Genomic DNA, 12,875 nt, shown 5'->3' with positions numbered 1-12,875 from the left:
TGCCTTCTCCAAAAGGGGGAAATGGTCCATTATATATATGTATATGTGCATATGTGTATGTATGTGCGCTTCCCTCTTGGTGCAGATGGTAAAGACTGCCTGCAATGCAGGAGACCCTGGTTTGATCCCTGGGTCAGGGAAGATCCTCTGGAAAAGGTAATGGCAACCCACTCCAATATTCTTGCCTGGAGAATCCCATGGACTGAGGAGCTGGCAGGCTACAGTCCATGGGGTCCCAAAGAGTCCAACATGACTAAGCGACTAAGAATGCATACGTGCATATATGTATATGCATACATATAAAATATATTACGAAGGAGAAAATGTGGTTCTTTCAGGGAGTCACATGTTCCTGGCTTTTGGTCCTAACTGAAGCTTCTCAGGTGCTCTGTTGGATACTGTTCCCAGCTTCCCTTCTGCCACAGTTCATATGCTTGACAGGCTCCTCTTACTCCAGCCTCAACTACAGCATAAATGAGCCATTGCTGGCACCTCTGGGGGGATCCCACCTACCCATTTCTCTCTCATTCAGGGACCCCAGAAAGGAAGGCTGAGGTGGGGTGGTTAAGTCCTGAACTGTGCAGAAGGGCAGTTTTTGTAGCCATTCCTGACAAAGTTAAGAGTTGGATGGAAAAGACTAACCCTCAGGGGCAGTGTGCAGGTGATGGGGGTGAGGAGGTAGGTATGGAAGGGGGTTGGGAGGGTGGGGGGCTGCCCTAGCTTGACTGGATCCAAGGCTAGAGGCACAGGTCCCCAGAGGTGTGACCCTTAAACCAAGGGTCCTCTCTGGACTGCCCCATGGTTTTCTGAGCAGCACTGGATCCAGTAGAGGCCAGTCCTGGGGGCCGGGCCCAGCCGTTTGCCTTTCAAGAAACTTCCTAGGTGATTCTGAGGTCTTGCTTGGATGGAAAGCACCACTTTCCCAATAACGCTTCTTTTAGCATGGTTCTGTGTAGGAACAAATGGTTTGAGGCTGTGCTTACATTCTCTACCATTGGGCCCGAAGGGAGAAAGCTGTGAGCCGAGGAAGGTGTATGCAGGTAATGCATCTGTATCTAAGGGGTTAAGGAGAATTCACCAAGAAGGGGTAAAACCCCCTACTTGTGCATGTGTTGTGTTCTAGATTACAGAACTGATACATGTACCTTATAAAACTGCAAATAAATATAGAAATACATATGGTTAAAAAATTCCTTCCCCGTCTCATTCCACATACCCCTTAGAAGCGTGTTAGCAGTTTGGGATGAATTCTTCCAAATCTATCAAGAGCTCTCTACAGTGGGTTCCCACACAGTTGTCGCTCAGTCGTATCCGACTTTGTGACCCCATGGGCTGCAGCACACCAGGTCTGCCTGTCCCTCACCATCTCCCGAAATTTGCCCAAGTTCATGTCCATCGTATCAGTGATGCTGTCCAGCCATCTCATCTTCTGACGCCCTCTTCTCCTGCCCTCAATCTTTCCCAGCATTAGGGACTTTTCCAATGAGTTCAAAAGCTGACTCCTTCCCCCCTTACCACTTTTATTTATTTTTCAATTTATTATTTTTAAAAAGCCTGTGTCCTCTTCACCCCCGTCTACTTCCTTCAACAAATACTTATTTTGAATCTCCCCTGGTGCCAGGCAGTGTTGAAATGCTGGGGACACAGTATCCCTGCCTTCAGGGCACTTGGGTCTCCTCAGTGGGGACAGACAGTGGGAAGTAAGGGTGTTCAGGGAATTTAAGGTAATGATTCTGTTGAAGAAAGAAAGTGACTGCTGGGGGTGTGTCTTTGCTGGTTAACACAGGTTGGTCAGGGAGGTCTCTTCTTGGAGCAGCCTTTGAGTTGAGAGGAGACAAAGTCTGGGGTCGGGGAGTGTGCCAGGTAGAGGAAGTAAAGTAGGAAAAAGTTTGTAGTGTTGAGCAGGAGGAGGTCAGGGAGTGGAGCAGGGCTGGGGGAGAGAGAGAAGTAGAAAGTGGGTCAGAGGAGTCAGCCAGGCCTGAGGCCTTTAGGTGGGTTTTTGGTTTGTTTGTTTGTTTTTTTAAGTGTAAAGAGTTTTTTTTTTCTTTTTTTTGAATTGTGTATAACATAGGCAAAATTTATCTAAGTCAATAAAATTTTAATGAATTTTGCATTCCTTAAAATTCCACTGATTCTTTCCACTGCTAATCACCTTGGTTCCTCCACAGTCATAATCTTCAAAATAAGATAGCTCAAAAAGTTTTGCTCAATCCACAGCTGTTATTTAAGTCAGCCCATAATTCTTTTAGTTGAGCCTCTTTGAGCACCAGTGGAATATGGACACACTTAAAAATTCCCCACCTGTAATCTTTGGGATCCAATTTCCTCAAGCAATTTACTTTAAGACTCTAGAAGTTAAATGTAGCAAGTAGGTTGCTATTTATTCCTTCATCTTTCCTAATATTGAAAAGCCTTGTTATATCCAATTTTTACTCATGAGCCTAGCAAAAAAAAAAAAGTTAACAGGTCTCACTGTCACCACTGCAATAAAATTACAGTGATGGAGGCAAAACCTGTGTTCTCCATGTAGTCACATTAACATCACGTGGATGTTATAAACGCTGCGAAAAGTCCCCTTGGAGGGCGGTTAAGATGGGAGTGGCCAGGTTGCCCAGGGTCCTGGTGGAGAAGGTACGATAGGGGGCAGTAGAGAGCCAGGGAGGAGGTGGTCATGAGTTTCAGATGAGAGATGCGGTGTCACTCACTGGCCAAAGAGCTTCACTTCTCTGGGTCTTGGTTTCCCTAGCTGTTAAATGGCAACAGTAACCACCTGGTTGGATTCTTGCGAGGAATAAAGGGAAAAAACACATAAAACCGTTGGCACACTGCCTGGTCAAAGGATGGTTGCTCTTGGCCTCTTGATCTATTCTCTGTTACTGAGTAAAATGGAAAGTTAAATAAACTTGGAAGCATTTGGAGTTTTAAAATTTCCTAAAAATTTCACCCTCTAAATCGAAGTAGGAAGGAGGAGTCCCAGAGAAGTCCTGGGTCACAGGGTCCTGGCTGTCCCAGCACAAAAGACAGTGGAGCCAGGGCCAGGACCACCCATGGGAGGGGGAGGGCGTGGGGCAGGTGCGCTCTCACTCTGTCCCAGGGAGGGGATGCTGTAGCCCTTGGGTGGGCTTATCAGGTCACATTTTAAACTCCTGGCACTGAGCTCTTCCAGCCCAAGTGCATCTCCCCAGCCTCTCCTGTCCGCTCCACTCAAGGCCAAGTCAGCCTTGGCTAGACCCGGGGAACCACAGGTCACCCTCTTTGGAAGGTCGGCACTGAGCCTCCTCTGTGCCCCTCTGGCTGTTTGTCATCACCTCTTCTATTGGGGTGCTGGGTATGTGACTCTGCAGCCTGCAGGGTGATGAGAGGCGGCTGCAGTTCCAACCTTCTGTGTCCGGGGTCCACTCCAAATGCCAGGTTGAAAGCACTGAGAGTGCTGAGACACCTGGGTGTCAGAGAGACACCCCAGGACCCCAGCTCTGTCCCAGGGAAGTTGCTCACACCCTCTGGGATTTGGGGAAAGACACGCCGTGCTCTGCTGACCAGCCTTCCCCTCTGAGGCTCTGAGATAATGCAACTCTTGGCTGTCCTGCTAATAACAGTGATAAAAATTGTGTGCACAGAGCACATGGTATGTGCCACTGTGCTAAGGGCTTTCCACTCATGAGCGTATTTAACCTTGACCTGACTCTCAGGTGGGCATTAAAGCACTTTCCACATAAAATGAACTCAGATCCATCTTGACAGTGGCCTCCATGTTCTTTCTGCTGCATTAGTTTTCCATCCCCTTTACATCCTTCCTAGGGACCTCTGGCCATCATAGCCTTCCTTCCCAGTGTCCACACACACCCTGTCCCCGCCAACCCTTTCTTCGTCCTCCGGCTGCCCAGGGTTCTGCCTCCAGCTGCCAGAAAAGCACTTCCCTCTTCCTGACTCACCCTGATAGGAGGCCCAGTCCCCTTTCTCCTTGACCATCTTTAATCTGGCACTTGGGTTCCCCAGATCTGGCCCTGAAGGTCATCCGCACTTCCTGGGGCTCTTTCTTCTGCTTCTCCCCACAGGAGGAAACTCCATCCTGGGCTGCTTTCTTTACTCTGTGCCCTCATCACAGGGCAGTACCCAGGACTCTGGCTTTATCATCACTAGAAATCTCTGGTCTCCACAGGTCCACTCAGTCCTCTGCAAACTTTTGTCCGGGTTACTTTCCCTCTCTGGCCTCAATCCTCACACTTTCTCACTGGGACCAGATCAGCGGCCTCCTGGCTGAGCTCTTTGCCTCTCGGGGGGGCATCTCTGACCCGTTGGCCACCCCAAAGCCAGGGCCATTGCTCAGTTTACAGCTCTGACCTCACCACTACCCTACCTGCAGCTCCTCATGGGCTCCTGTGCGTGCGTGTGTACATGCTAACTCACTTGAGTCATGTCTGACTCTTTGTGACCCCAGGGACTGTAGCCTGCCAGGCTCCTCCTCCCATGGGGATTTCCCAGGCAAGAATACTAGAGTGGGTTGACATGTCACGGGCCGCTGTAGTCAGTCTTTAACTTTGTTGTTCAGGCGCCAACATGGGTAAAATGCTTTCAGGTGAATGTCCCCCAGTGTATATTCACTCATCTGATAATTCTGGCCATTCTGTGGCAGCCAGCCTTCAAGATGGCCCCCGAGTATTCTCACCCCCCTGGCATTCACACTCTTGTGTGGTTCCCCTCTGCACTGAGGAACCATCAGGACATTGTGGAGATGATGGAGCATTACTTCTGAGGCTGGGTCATAGAAGAAATTTCAGCCTCCACTTTGTGCTCTCGGATCATTTGCTCTGGGGGGAGCCAGCTGCCATGTTGTGAGGGCGCTCAAGCACTCCTGTGGAGGGACCTCCTGCCAACAGTCAGCACTCACCTGCCAGTCCTGTGGGTCTCCTTGGAAGCTGGTCCTGCAGTCTCGATCAAGTCTTCAAACAAATGAAGCACTGAATGACATCCGACTGCAACCTCATAAGAGACTCTGAGCTAGAACCAACTGGTTAAGCTGCACCTAGGTTCCTGACCCCAGAAACTGAGATGATAAATATTCCTTGTTTTAAATTGCTCAGGTTTTGAGGGATCATTTTACAGCAATAGATCACTAATACACATATACTACTGTACAAGTCTATTATGTACATTATAATGCATATCCCCAAGTAGACATCTAAAGAAAAGAGATAAAAACATATATAAAGTTTTTTTTTTTTTTTGGCAGGACCATACAACTTTTGAGACTTTAGTCCTCCAACCAGGGATTGAGTCCAGGCCCTCAGCAGTGAAAGCATGGGGTCCTAACCCTTGGGCTGGCAGGAAATTCCCTAAATGTTCTTGCCAGCCTCTTAGTGGATGATCTTGTGACCCCCTTGGGGCGCATGTCCTCCCAGTCAGGAGACCTCTGTGCTCCTGAATGACATTCAAGCTGCTTTCCCCTGAGATTCAAGGCTCTCCTCAGGGCGGCCCAAGCCACCCCTCTGGCCGTTTATCCCACTGAAGAGAAACTTGCTTATTACAACTGATAAAATCCTTCCTGTTCTTTCAGGCCAGCTTCACAGACCTCCTCTAGGGAGCCTTTCTCGACCACCCTGGAGGTGGGATTCCCTGTTTTGGAGCCCAGGCTCTCTGAATTGCTCTCTGCAGGTGCTCGGAATCCTGAGGGGAAGAGTACTCAGAGAGAACAGGGTTGCTCTGCATAATGAGGCGGAGTCCTAAAAGTGGCTCGGACATTCCATGCTGTCCTCCCCAGCACCTGTGAGCATGCTGCCGGCGCTCTCTCAATCATTATGTTGTAGGTAGTGAAACTTACAGATGGCCATACATATTGTACAGGGGGCTGACCTCTAATTCAGCATCCAGTGTATTGTGTCCTTCATCTGGCTTTCTTCAAAGTGTTTTATCACCTCTGACTCCCTTTTATTTTTTTCAATTAAAAAAAATTTTTTTTAATTCAAAAGATCTTTTTTTGGCTGTACCTCACAGGATCTTAGTTCCCTGGCCAGGGATTGAACCTGCACCCCCTGCATTGGAAGCATGGAGTCTTAATGACTGGACCACCGGGGAAGTCCCTTGGACTCCCATTCTTAAGTTTTTGTGTATGTTGTATACACGGCTGACCTTAGGACAGGAAGATTCTCCAGGTGGGCCTAATCTAATCCCACGAGCACAGGGGGAATCAGAGAAATCTGGAGTTCCAAGAGGATACCAGGCACTGTTGCTGACTTTGCAGATGGAGGGGTCATGTGATGAGGAAGGCAGGTGGCCTTGAGGAACAGAGGGTGGCCCCTGGCTGCCAGTCAGCAAGGAGACGGGGTCCTCAGTTCTATAGCTGTGAGGAACTGGATTCTGTCAACAACTGGAATGTATTTGAGAGTAGATTCTTCTTCTCCTTTGCCTCCAGAAATGAATACGGTCCTGCCAGTACCTCTATCTCAGCTTCATGAGACCCTGAGCTGGGAACTCAGCTGGGGTTCCTCTTGGACTTCTGCCCTACAGAGCTGTGAGCTAATAAATGGGTGTCATTTCAAGCCACTACGTTTGGGGTGCGATAGAAAATGAACACATGAAGCTCTGTCTCTGAAGACCTTGCAAAGTATATATTTTCTCTCTCTTTTTTTTGACTGTGCTACACAGCTTACGGGATCTTAGTTCCCCAATCAGGGATCAAACCCTTGCCGCGGCAATGAAAGCACAGAGTCCTAACCGCTGGACCACCAGAGAATTCCCAAGGTATATATTCTTAACGGGACAGAGGTAAAGCGCTCTCAGGGTGCATGTGTCTGCCGCCATGTGGCATTGTTTTGTTTTTAGCTACTTCTTGGTTTCTCAGGGTTATCTCTGGTCTCAGAGAGCTGGCTTGTAAGTCAGCCACTGGTGTTTCATGTTGTTTATCTGGCTTTCCTCATGGTGTTTCATCACCTCTGGCTCTCACCCTAAAGTTGTTTGACTTTGGGGTGTTTTTCGTTACTGGTTCACAGACTGCTCCCTAAGCAATGGCTTTGGGAACATGGTTATAGGGTAGAACCAGCTTGTAAGAACATCTTATTCCAGTATAATATGCAAATAGAAGAATGCACAGATCTTCCGTGTATGGGTTTCAGCAGTTTTACAAACTTGCAGCCTTGCAGCCCGCATGCAGATCAAGCAGTGGGACATTTCCATCCCCCAGAAACTCCTTCCAATCCTCACTCCTATAAGGGTGACTGCTATTCTGACCAAAACAGCGTAGGTTTGTTTGCCTGAATAAACCAGATTGTAACTGATAATACCAGAGCAAGCCAAATCAATAGCCCAGTAGTCACCAAAATTACTGGCCACAGTCCCAGTGCATGCAAACAATGTGAGGCTTTTCAAGACACAAACGAGGGTGCAGCCAGGACTTATTTTATGCGAGGCGCGTGTTCCTGAATATCTCACATAATGTAAACTCTTCTAACTCGGGGGGTCTAGTTTTCTCACTGAAGTATCCATAACATAGGATTCCCATGATGTCATATTTGGGGTCTAAAGCAAGATTTACTAACGTCATTAACATCGTCCAAATTCTTAAAATTTTTTTTATTGATTATTTTATTTTTGGCTCTGCTGGGTCTTAGTTGCTGTGTGGGCTTTTCTCTAGTTGCAGCGAGTCGGGGCTCCACTCTAGTGGTGCCTGGGCTTCCCATTACAGTGGCTTCTCTTGTGGAGCACAGGCTCTAGGGCTTGTGGGCTCTAGAGCACAAGCTCAGTAGTTGCAGTGCCAGGGCTTAGTTGGCATGTGGGATGTTCCTGGATGAGGGATCAAACCTGTGACTCCTGCATTGGTTGGAGGATTCTTTACCACTGAGCCACCAGGGAAGCCCAGTTTCTAATTTAGCATAATTCCAATTCACACACTCCCAGAATTTAGCCCTCCGTGAACTCTCCATGGGGTTGTGAGGGACCACTTGTAGTATCTCTGGGACCCCTGGGCCCAGCTGTGGTGACAGGATGGGACCCTGGTTCTGGGAGCAGCACACAGGTCCCGGGAGTCCGGCTGTCCACATTCCAGGCTTGCTTCTGCTGTTTGGACTCTGGGTAAGCTCATACCATTCAGGGCCTCAGTTTCCTCATTTCTGAATCAAATAGGGGTGTGCTCTGGGGCTAATGAGAGGAGGTAATGAGGGAAAGGGCTTCCCAGGTGGCTCAGTGGATAAAGAATCCACCTGCAATGCAGGAGATGCAGGTTTGATTCCTGGGTCGGGAAGATCCCCTGGAGGCGGGTATGGCAACTCACTCCAGTATTCTGGCCTGGAGAATCCCATGGACAGAGGAGCCTGGCAGGTTACGGTCCATAAGGTCACAAAGAGTCTGACACGACTGAAGTGACACACACAACAAGGGAGCGCAGAGGAGTCACTGGAGGTTTGCTGGCACTAATCCAGCTGAGTGGGGAAAAGCCTGCCTTCCTGCTGCCCCCACCCCCTGACCCCCAGGCAGCTTGGAGGACTTTACTCCCCAGGAGAGCCATTCAGCCCCAGGCTGGGGTGTCTGGTAGCTGAGCCCCAGGAAGCCAGGCCCAGGCTCAGATGCCAGGGTCATAGGTCTGGATTGGGCAAGAGCAGAGCTCGGCCCCTCTGATCCTGGTAAGAGTTATTTGGAGAGATCAACAGTTCTGGGAAATTCAGAGACAGGAAGTAAAAGGGGAGTGGGGCAGAGGGGAACCAGCCAGCTGCACCCCGGCCCCTCCTGGTCTGGACCTCTCCCAAACAGTTCCTTGAGTGGGGTGGCTACACGCAAGGATGGGGGACAGAACAAGGAGGCTCTCCATCCCTGGGAAGGAAAGAGGCAAGCCACCCCCGCTCCCACCCCACAGCCTCCCTGAGTTCCAAATCCATTTCTACCTCTGTTTACGTCCAAAGTCCCGGGCACTGCAGATGCCAGGTTTGGTGTGTTTGGACACACAGTCACACAGACAGGCAGACGCACAGGGCTCAGGGCCCTTGAATGGACCCTGCCCCCTCCCCTCCCACCACCCAGGGCTGTCTGTGCTAATTCTCCAGGCCTCAGCCTGTTTCTTAGCCTGGGATCTGCGCAGGATTGAGGGACCCACAAGTCAACCTTGAGACCTTTGGCAAGTAAAAGGGGAAGAAAGGGGGGTGGGGGGAAGAAAGGAGGTGGTGGAATTAACTGTGGAGTGGGGTGGGGGAGGGGATGAATGAAATCCACGTCTGGAGGGGTGGAGATGGAGTGGAAAAACTTCAGAAGATAGATTTTGGATGTCAGGCCTGGAGGGAACGGGAGCAAGAAGAAAGATCTCCACGCAGTCGCTGATCACCTGGAAAGGGACCGAACCCCACACCCCAGCTCTTCAGCCCCTGCCTCAGCCCTAACACCAGCCTTGACCTGGTCCCAGGCCCAGCCGGCCCTACCATGACAAAGGAGTATCAAGATCTTCAGCATCTGGACAACGAGGAGAATGACCATCAGCACAGAAAAAGTGAGGGGACACCTCCCCCCATTTCTGAAAGGGGAGCATTAGGTGGCTCTTGCCCCGTCCCCTGACCCCGCCTCTCCCTGGGTCTGACCGGCTCACGAGGTTGGTGGTGTCTCAGCCACCCCTCTTAGGGGAGGTGCAGGGTGTAGGATTGGAGACCCTTTCTTGGTGGCAGTTGTCCCCAGGCTCCTTCATGACCCTCCTGCCCTTCGCCTTGTCACCGACTTCTCAGGACCCTGGGGAGGGGGTTGCCCAGGGGATGTGGGGGTTAACTGCAAGAAGTTAGACCCTCTTCTTCGTTCCTCTCCCAACACCCGTGAGCCTTGGCCAAGTGTATGTGTGTGAGTGTGTGTGTGAGTGTGAGTATGTATGAGTGCACAGGTGTCAGGGATCCTTTGGGTCAAGGAGAAAATTTTTGTGGCAGGCCTCAGGGTGTTCTGACTGCAGGAGGATGAGTCAAGCCCTCTTTCTTTCTCCTGCGAGCAGAGATGTTTCTGTTGGGGCTGAGCCAGGATGGAATGCTTGGCAGAAGGGAGTGGGCAGTGCCCTTCAATGGGGGGGGGAAGGGACTACCAGCAAAAACGGAGGGGAAGCCCCCGCATTTCAGCTCACTGAGACAGTGCTCCCGGGTGGGCACAACTTGGTCGACCTGAAGTCTGGTTACTCTGACTCCCTGTGCCCAGACAAAGAGGAGTGGGATTCACGGGGAGAGCAAGAAACCCGTTTCTCTTGCCTCACCTGCTAGACTCCCTCGCCCCCAGTCTCCAGCGTGCAAACTCCATTCTCCAGGCTCTGCGTTCTGATGCGGCAGTGACTCGATCTGGCCACTAGGTGCCAGCAAAGGCCTAGAGCCTGGGTTGCTGGGGCTGCTGCTAAGTCGCTTCAGTCCTGTCCGACTCTGTGCGACCCCATAGATGGCAGCCCACCAGGCTCCCCCGCCCCTGGGATTCTCCAGGCAAGAACACTGGAGTGGGTTGCCATTTCCTTCTCCAGTGCATGAAAGTGGGAAGTGAAAGTGAAGTCGCTCAGTTGTGTCCGACTCTTCGTGACCCCATGGACTGCAGCCTACCAGGCTCCTCCGCCCATGGGGTTTTCCAGGCAAAAGTACTGGAGTGGGGTGCCATCGCCTTCTCCTAGAGCCTGGGTAGGGCTCCCGCAGAAAGATTCGCACCCCTTCTCACCTCTCGATGCATCCAGCTCCTCCCGGTCACCTACAGCCCAGATTTCTTCATCTATAAAGTCCCTCCTAGTCTCCTAGAGGAGGCTCAGGCTGCCCTCCTCCTAGGACCCCAGAGCTGCCCCAGGCTCCCATCTGTCCCTGAGCCCCTGACCTCCTCTCTTGTAGGGCCACTGCCTCCTCATTCATTCAGTCGGCGTCTCTGCACCGGACCCAGCCTCCTCCTGGTCTCCATGGGCCTTAGCCTCCTGCTGCTAGTCGTTCTCTGTGTGATCGGATCCCAGAGTGGGTTCCCCAGGGGGTAGGGGGTGTTTGGGAAGGGAGCAAGGTGATATGGTGAGGGGGCGGGGGGCAGAAGAGCTGGCTGCTGTGATGTGGGAAGCAGCCCCCTCATTTTGTCCTGTCCGCACCCTCTTCTGCCCAGACTCCAAGCTGCAGGAGGAGCTCAGCGCCCTGAGAGAGACCTTCAGCAACCTCACAGTGAGCACAGAGGCCAAGGTCAAGGCCCTGAGCGTTCAGGGTGAGGAGGGCTGGGGCTGGGGGGTTGGGAACAGTAGGGCCATTGAGACACTGAGCAAGTCTCTTCCCTAGGAGGAAATGTGGGCAGAAAGGTGAAGTCCCTGGAGTCCCAACTGGAGAAACAGCAGCAGGAACTGAATGCAGGTCAGCAAGGGGTGCGTGTATGTGTGAGTGCGCATGCGCTTGCAGGATACGGCGGTCTCTCAGACCAAACCAAGGGGCATTGTGGCAGAAGTATCTGCGATCTATCTTCACGCCCCAGTAGGTAGCTGACAGAACCTTCCCAGCCCCCAGTGTTCATCGTGGCTTTCTTGCTTTCCCCTACCCTCATCCCCCTCCACCTCTGCCCTCTGTCTCCCCAGATCACTCCAGCTTGCTGCTCCACGTGAAGCAGTTTGTGTCTGACCTACGAAGCCTGAGCTGTCAGATGGCTGTCCTCCAGGGCAATGGTGAGGGGGTGGGGGTTGCCCAGTCCTGCTTGCCTGCCCAACCCACTTCCTCTCAGCCCCTCACCACCCCCTCTGACTCCCGCCCCAGGCTCTGAAAAAGCCTGCTGCCCAGTGAACTGGATCGATTATGAAGGCAGCTGTTACTGGTTCTCTCGCTCCGGGAAGCCCTGGCCAGAGGCTGAGAAGTACTGCCAGTTGGAGAATGCCCACCTGGTGGTGGTGGGCTCCTGGGAGGAGCAGGTAAGGTTCCGGTAGGGCCCGGCTGGGAGGTTGGCAGATCTAAGGAGAGGTCACCACCCCTCCTCTCTCCCCAGAAATTTATCCAGCACCACATGGGCCCTGTAAATACCTGGATAGGCCTCATGGATCAAAATGGGCCCTGGAAATGGGTGGACGGGACGGACTACGAGACGGGCTTCAAGTGAGTGTGTGTGCCCCCGAGGCTCTGCCCCTCCATCTTCGGCCCATCATCCCAGCCTGGCAGGTCCCGGGGGCCGGGGGTCCACGGCTGGGCTTGGGGTCTCAGGCTCTGGGGTCCACGTCTCTCTGGTTTCTTTAGGAACTGGGCACCAGAGCAGCCAGATGACTGGTATGGGCACGGGCTCGGAGGGGGTGAAGACTGTGCCCACATCACGGTGGACGGCCGCTGGAATGATGATGTCTGCCTGAGGCCCTACCGCTGGGTCTGTGAGGCCCAGCGGGACGGAGGCAATGACAGCTAAGAGCCTCCTCTCCCCTAATTTATTTCCTCAATGCCTTTACCTGCCGTAGGGGCCCTGGTTTGGGGCCCTTCTATCTAGGGGCTTCTGAATTTTCATCTAAGATTTTAGAGGGAAGGGGAAAGGATGGTGTCTGAGGAATGTAGAATGATGTTTAGAGGGGCGAGGAGATTAAAACCCATGCTGCTTTCTATGGTTTGCAGGTTATTATTGTCAACTGGATTTTTTTAGAGTAAAAAGAAAAGAAATATACAAAACATTGAGTTGTCTGCTTGCTGGGGATTAGGAATCGGGAGTGGGCTGGTCAGCACTAGGAAGTCTTGGGCAGGCAATGGGTCATCCTGAGAACTGTCCGTGCTTTGGGCCAAGAGGCCTGGATTTGTTATTTACAGGTATACAAGTTAGGGCAAGCTAGTCTGCTTTCTGTGTTTCAGCTGTAAAATAGCGTTATTACTGATTTGTTACTGAACTCAGGTTCAGTTGCTCATCTCTCAAGAATGCAATATTGAGAGATGAGTAAAAGGAACTATGACTTTATTGAGGAAGTT

The 12,875-nt window shown here is 51.6% G+C and overlaps 1 protein-coding gene and 1 non-coding gene across 5 annotated transcripts; one reads left to right on the top strand and one right to left on the bottom strand.

The window, feature by feature from the left end:
* Positions 1-2,455: 2,455 nt before the first annotated feature.
* On the bottom strand, positions 2,456-2,600 carry LOC113878655. The gene has a single exon (XR_003507078.1). It is a non-coding gene; the product is annotated as a small nucleolar RNA SNORA1 (small nucleolar RNA).
* Positions 2,601-8,918: 6,318 nt separating this feature from the next.
* On the top strand, positions 8,919-12,584 carry ASGR1 (asialoglycoprotein receptor 1). Of its 4 annotated transcripts, none has more exons than XM_027518842.1 (9): positions 8,919-9,104; positions 9,383-9,466; positions 10,809-10,925; positions 11,065-11,160; positions 11,232-11,303; positions 11,522-11,608; positions 11,697-11,848; positions 11,923-12,029; positions 12,168-12,584. In XM_027518842.1, exons 2-9 carry the CDS (start codon positions 9,400-9,402, stop codon positions 12,328-12,330), a joined length of 861 nt encoding a protein of 286 aa, XP_027374643.1. In that variant the 5' UTR covers positions 8,919-9,104; positions 9,383-9,399; the 3' UTR covers positions 12,331-12,584. The 4 variants fall into 4 exon arrangements, with proteins under 4 accessions (XP_027374643.1, XP_027374640.1, XP_027374641.1 ...); XM_027518839.1 differs by having other exon boundaries at positions 8,920-9,100; XM_027518840.1 differs by having other exon boundaries at positions 8,920-9,100; positions 9,253-9,466.
* Positions 12,585-12,875: the final 291 nt, after the last annotated feature.

Source organism: Bos indicus x Bos taurus, chromosome 19 (genome assembly GCF_003369695.1).
Source record: "Bos indicus x Bos taurus breed Angus x Brahman F1 hybrid chromosome 19, Bos_hybrid_MaternalHap_v2.0, whole genome shotgun sequence".
In the NCBI taxonomy this organism is placed as follows: domain Eukaryota; kingdom Metazoa; phylum Chordata; class Mammalia; order Artiodactyla; family Bovidae; genus Bos; species Bos indicus x Bos taurus.
Note: the sequence above shows the minus strand (reverse complement) of the source record. Positions and strands in the feature narration are given on the sequence as shown.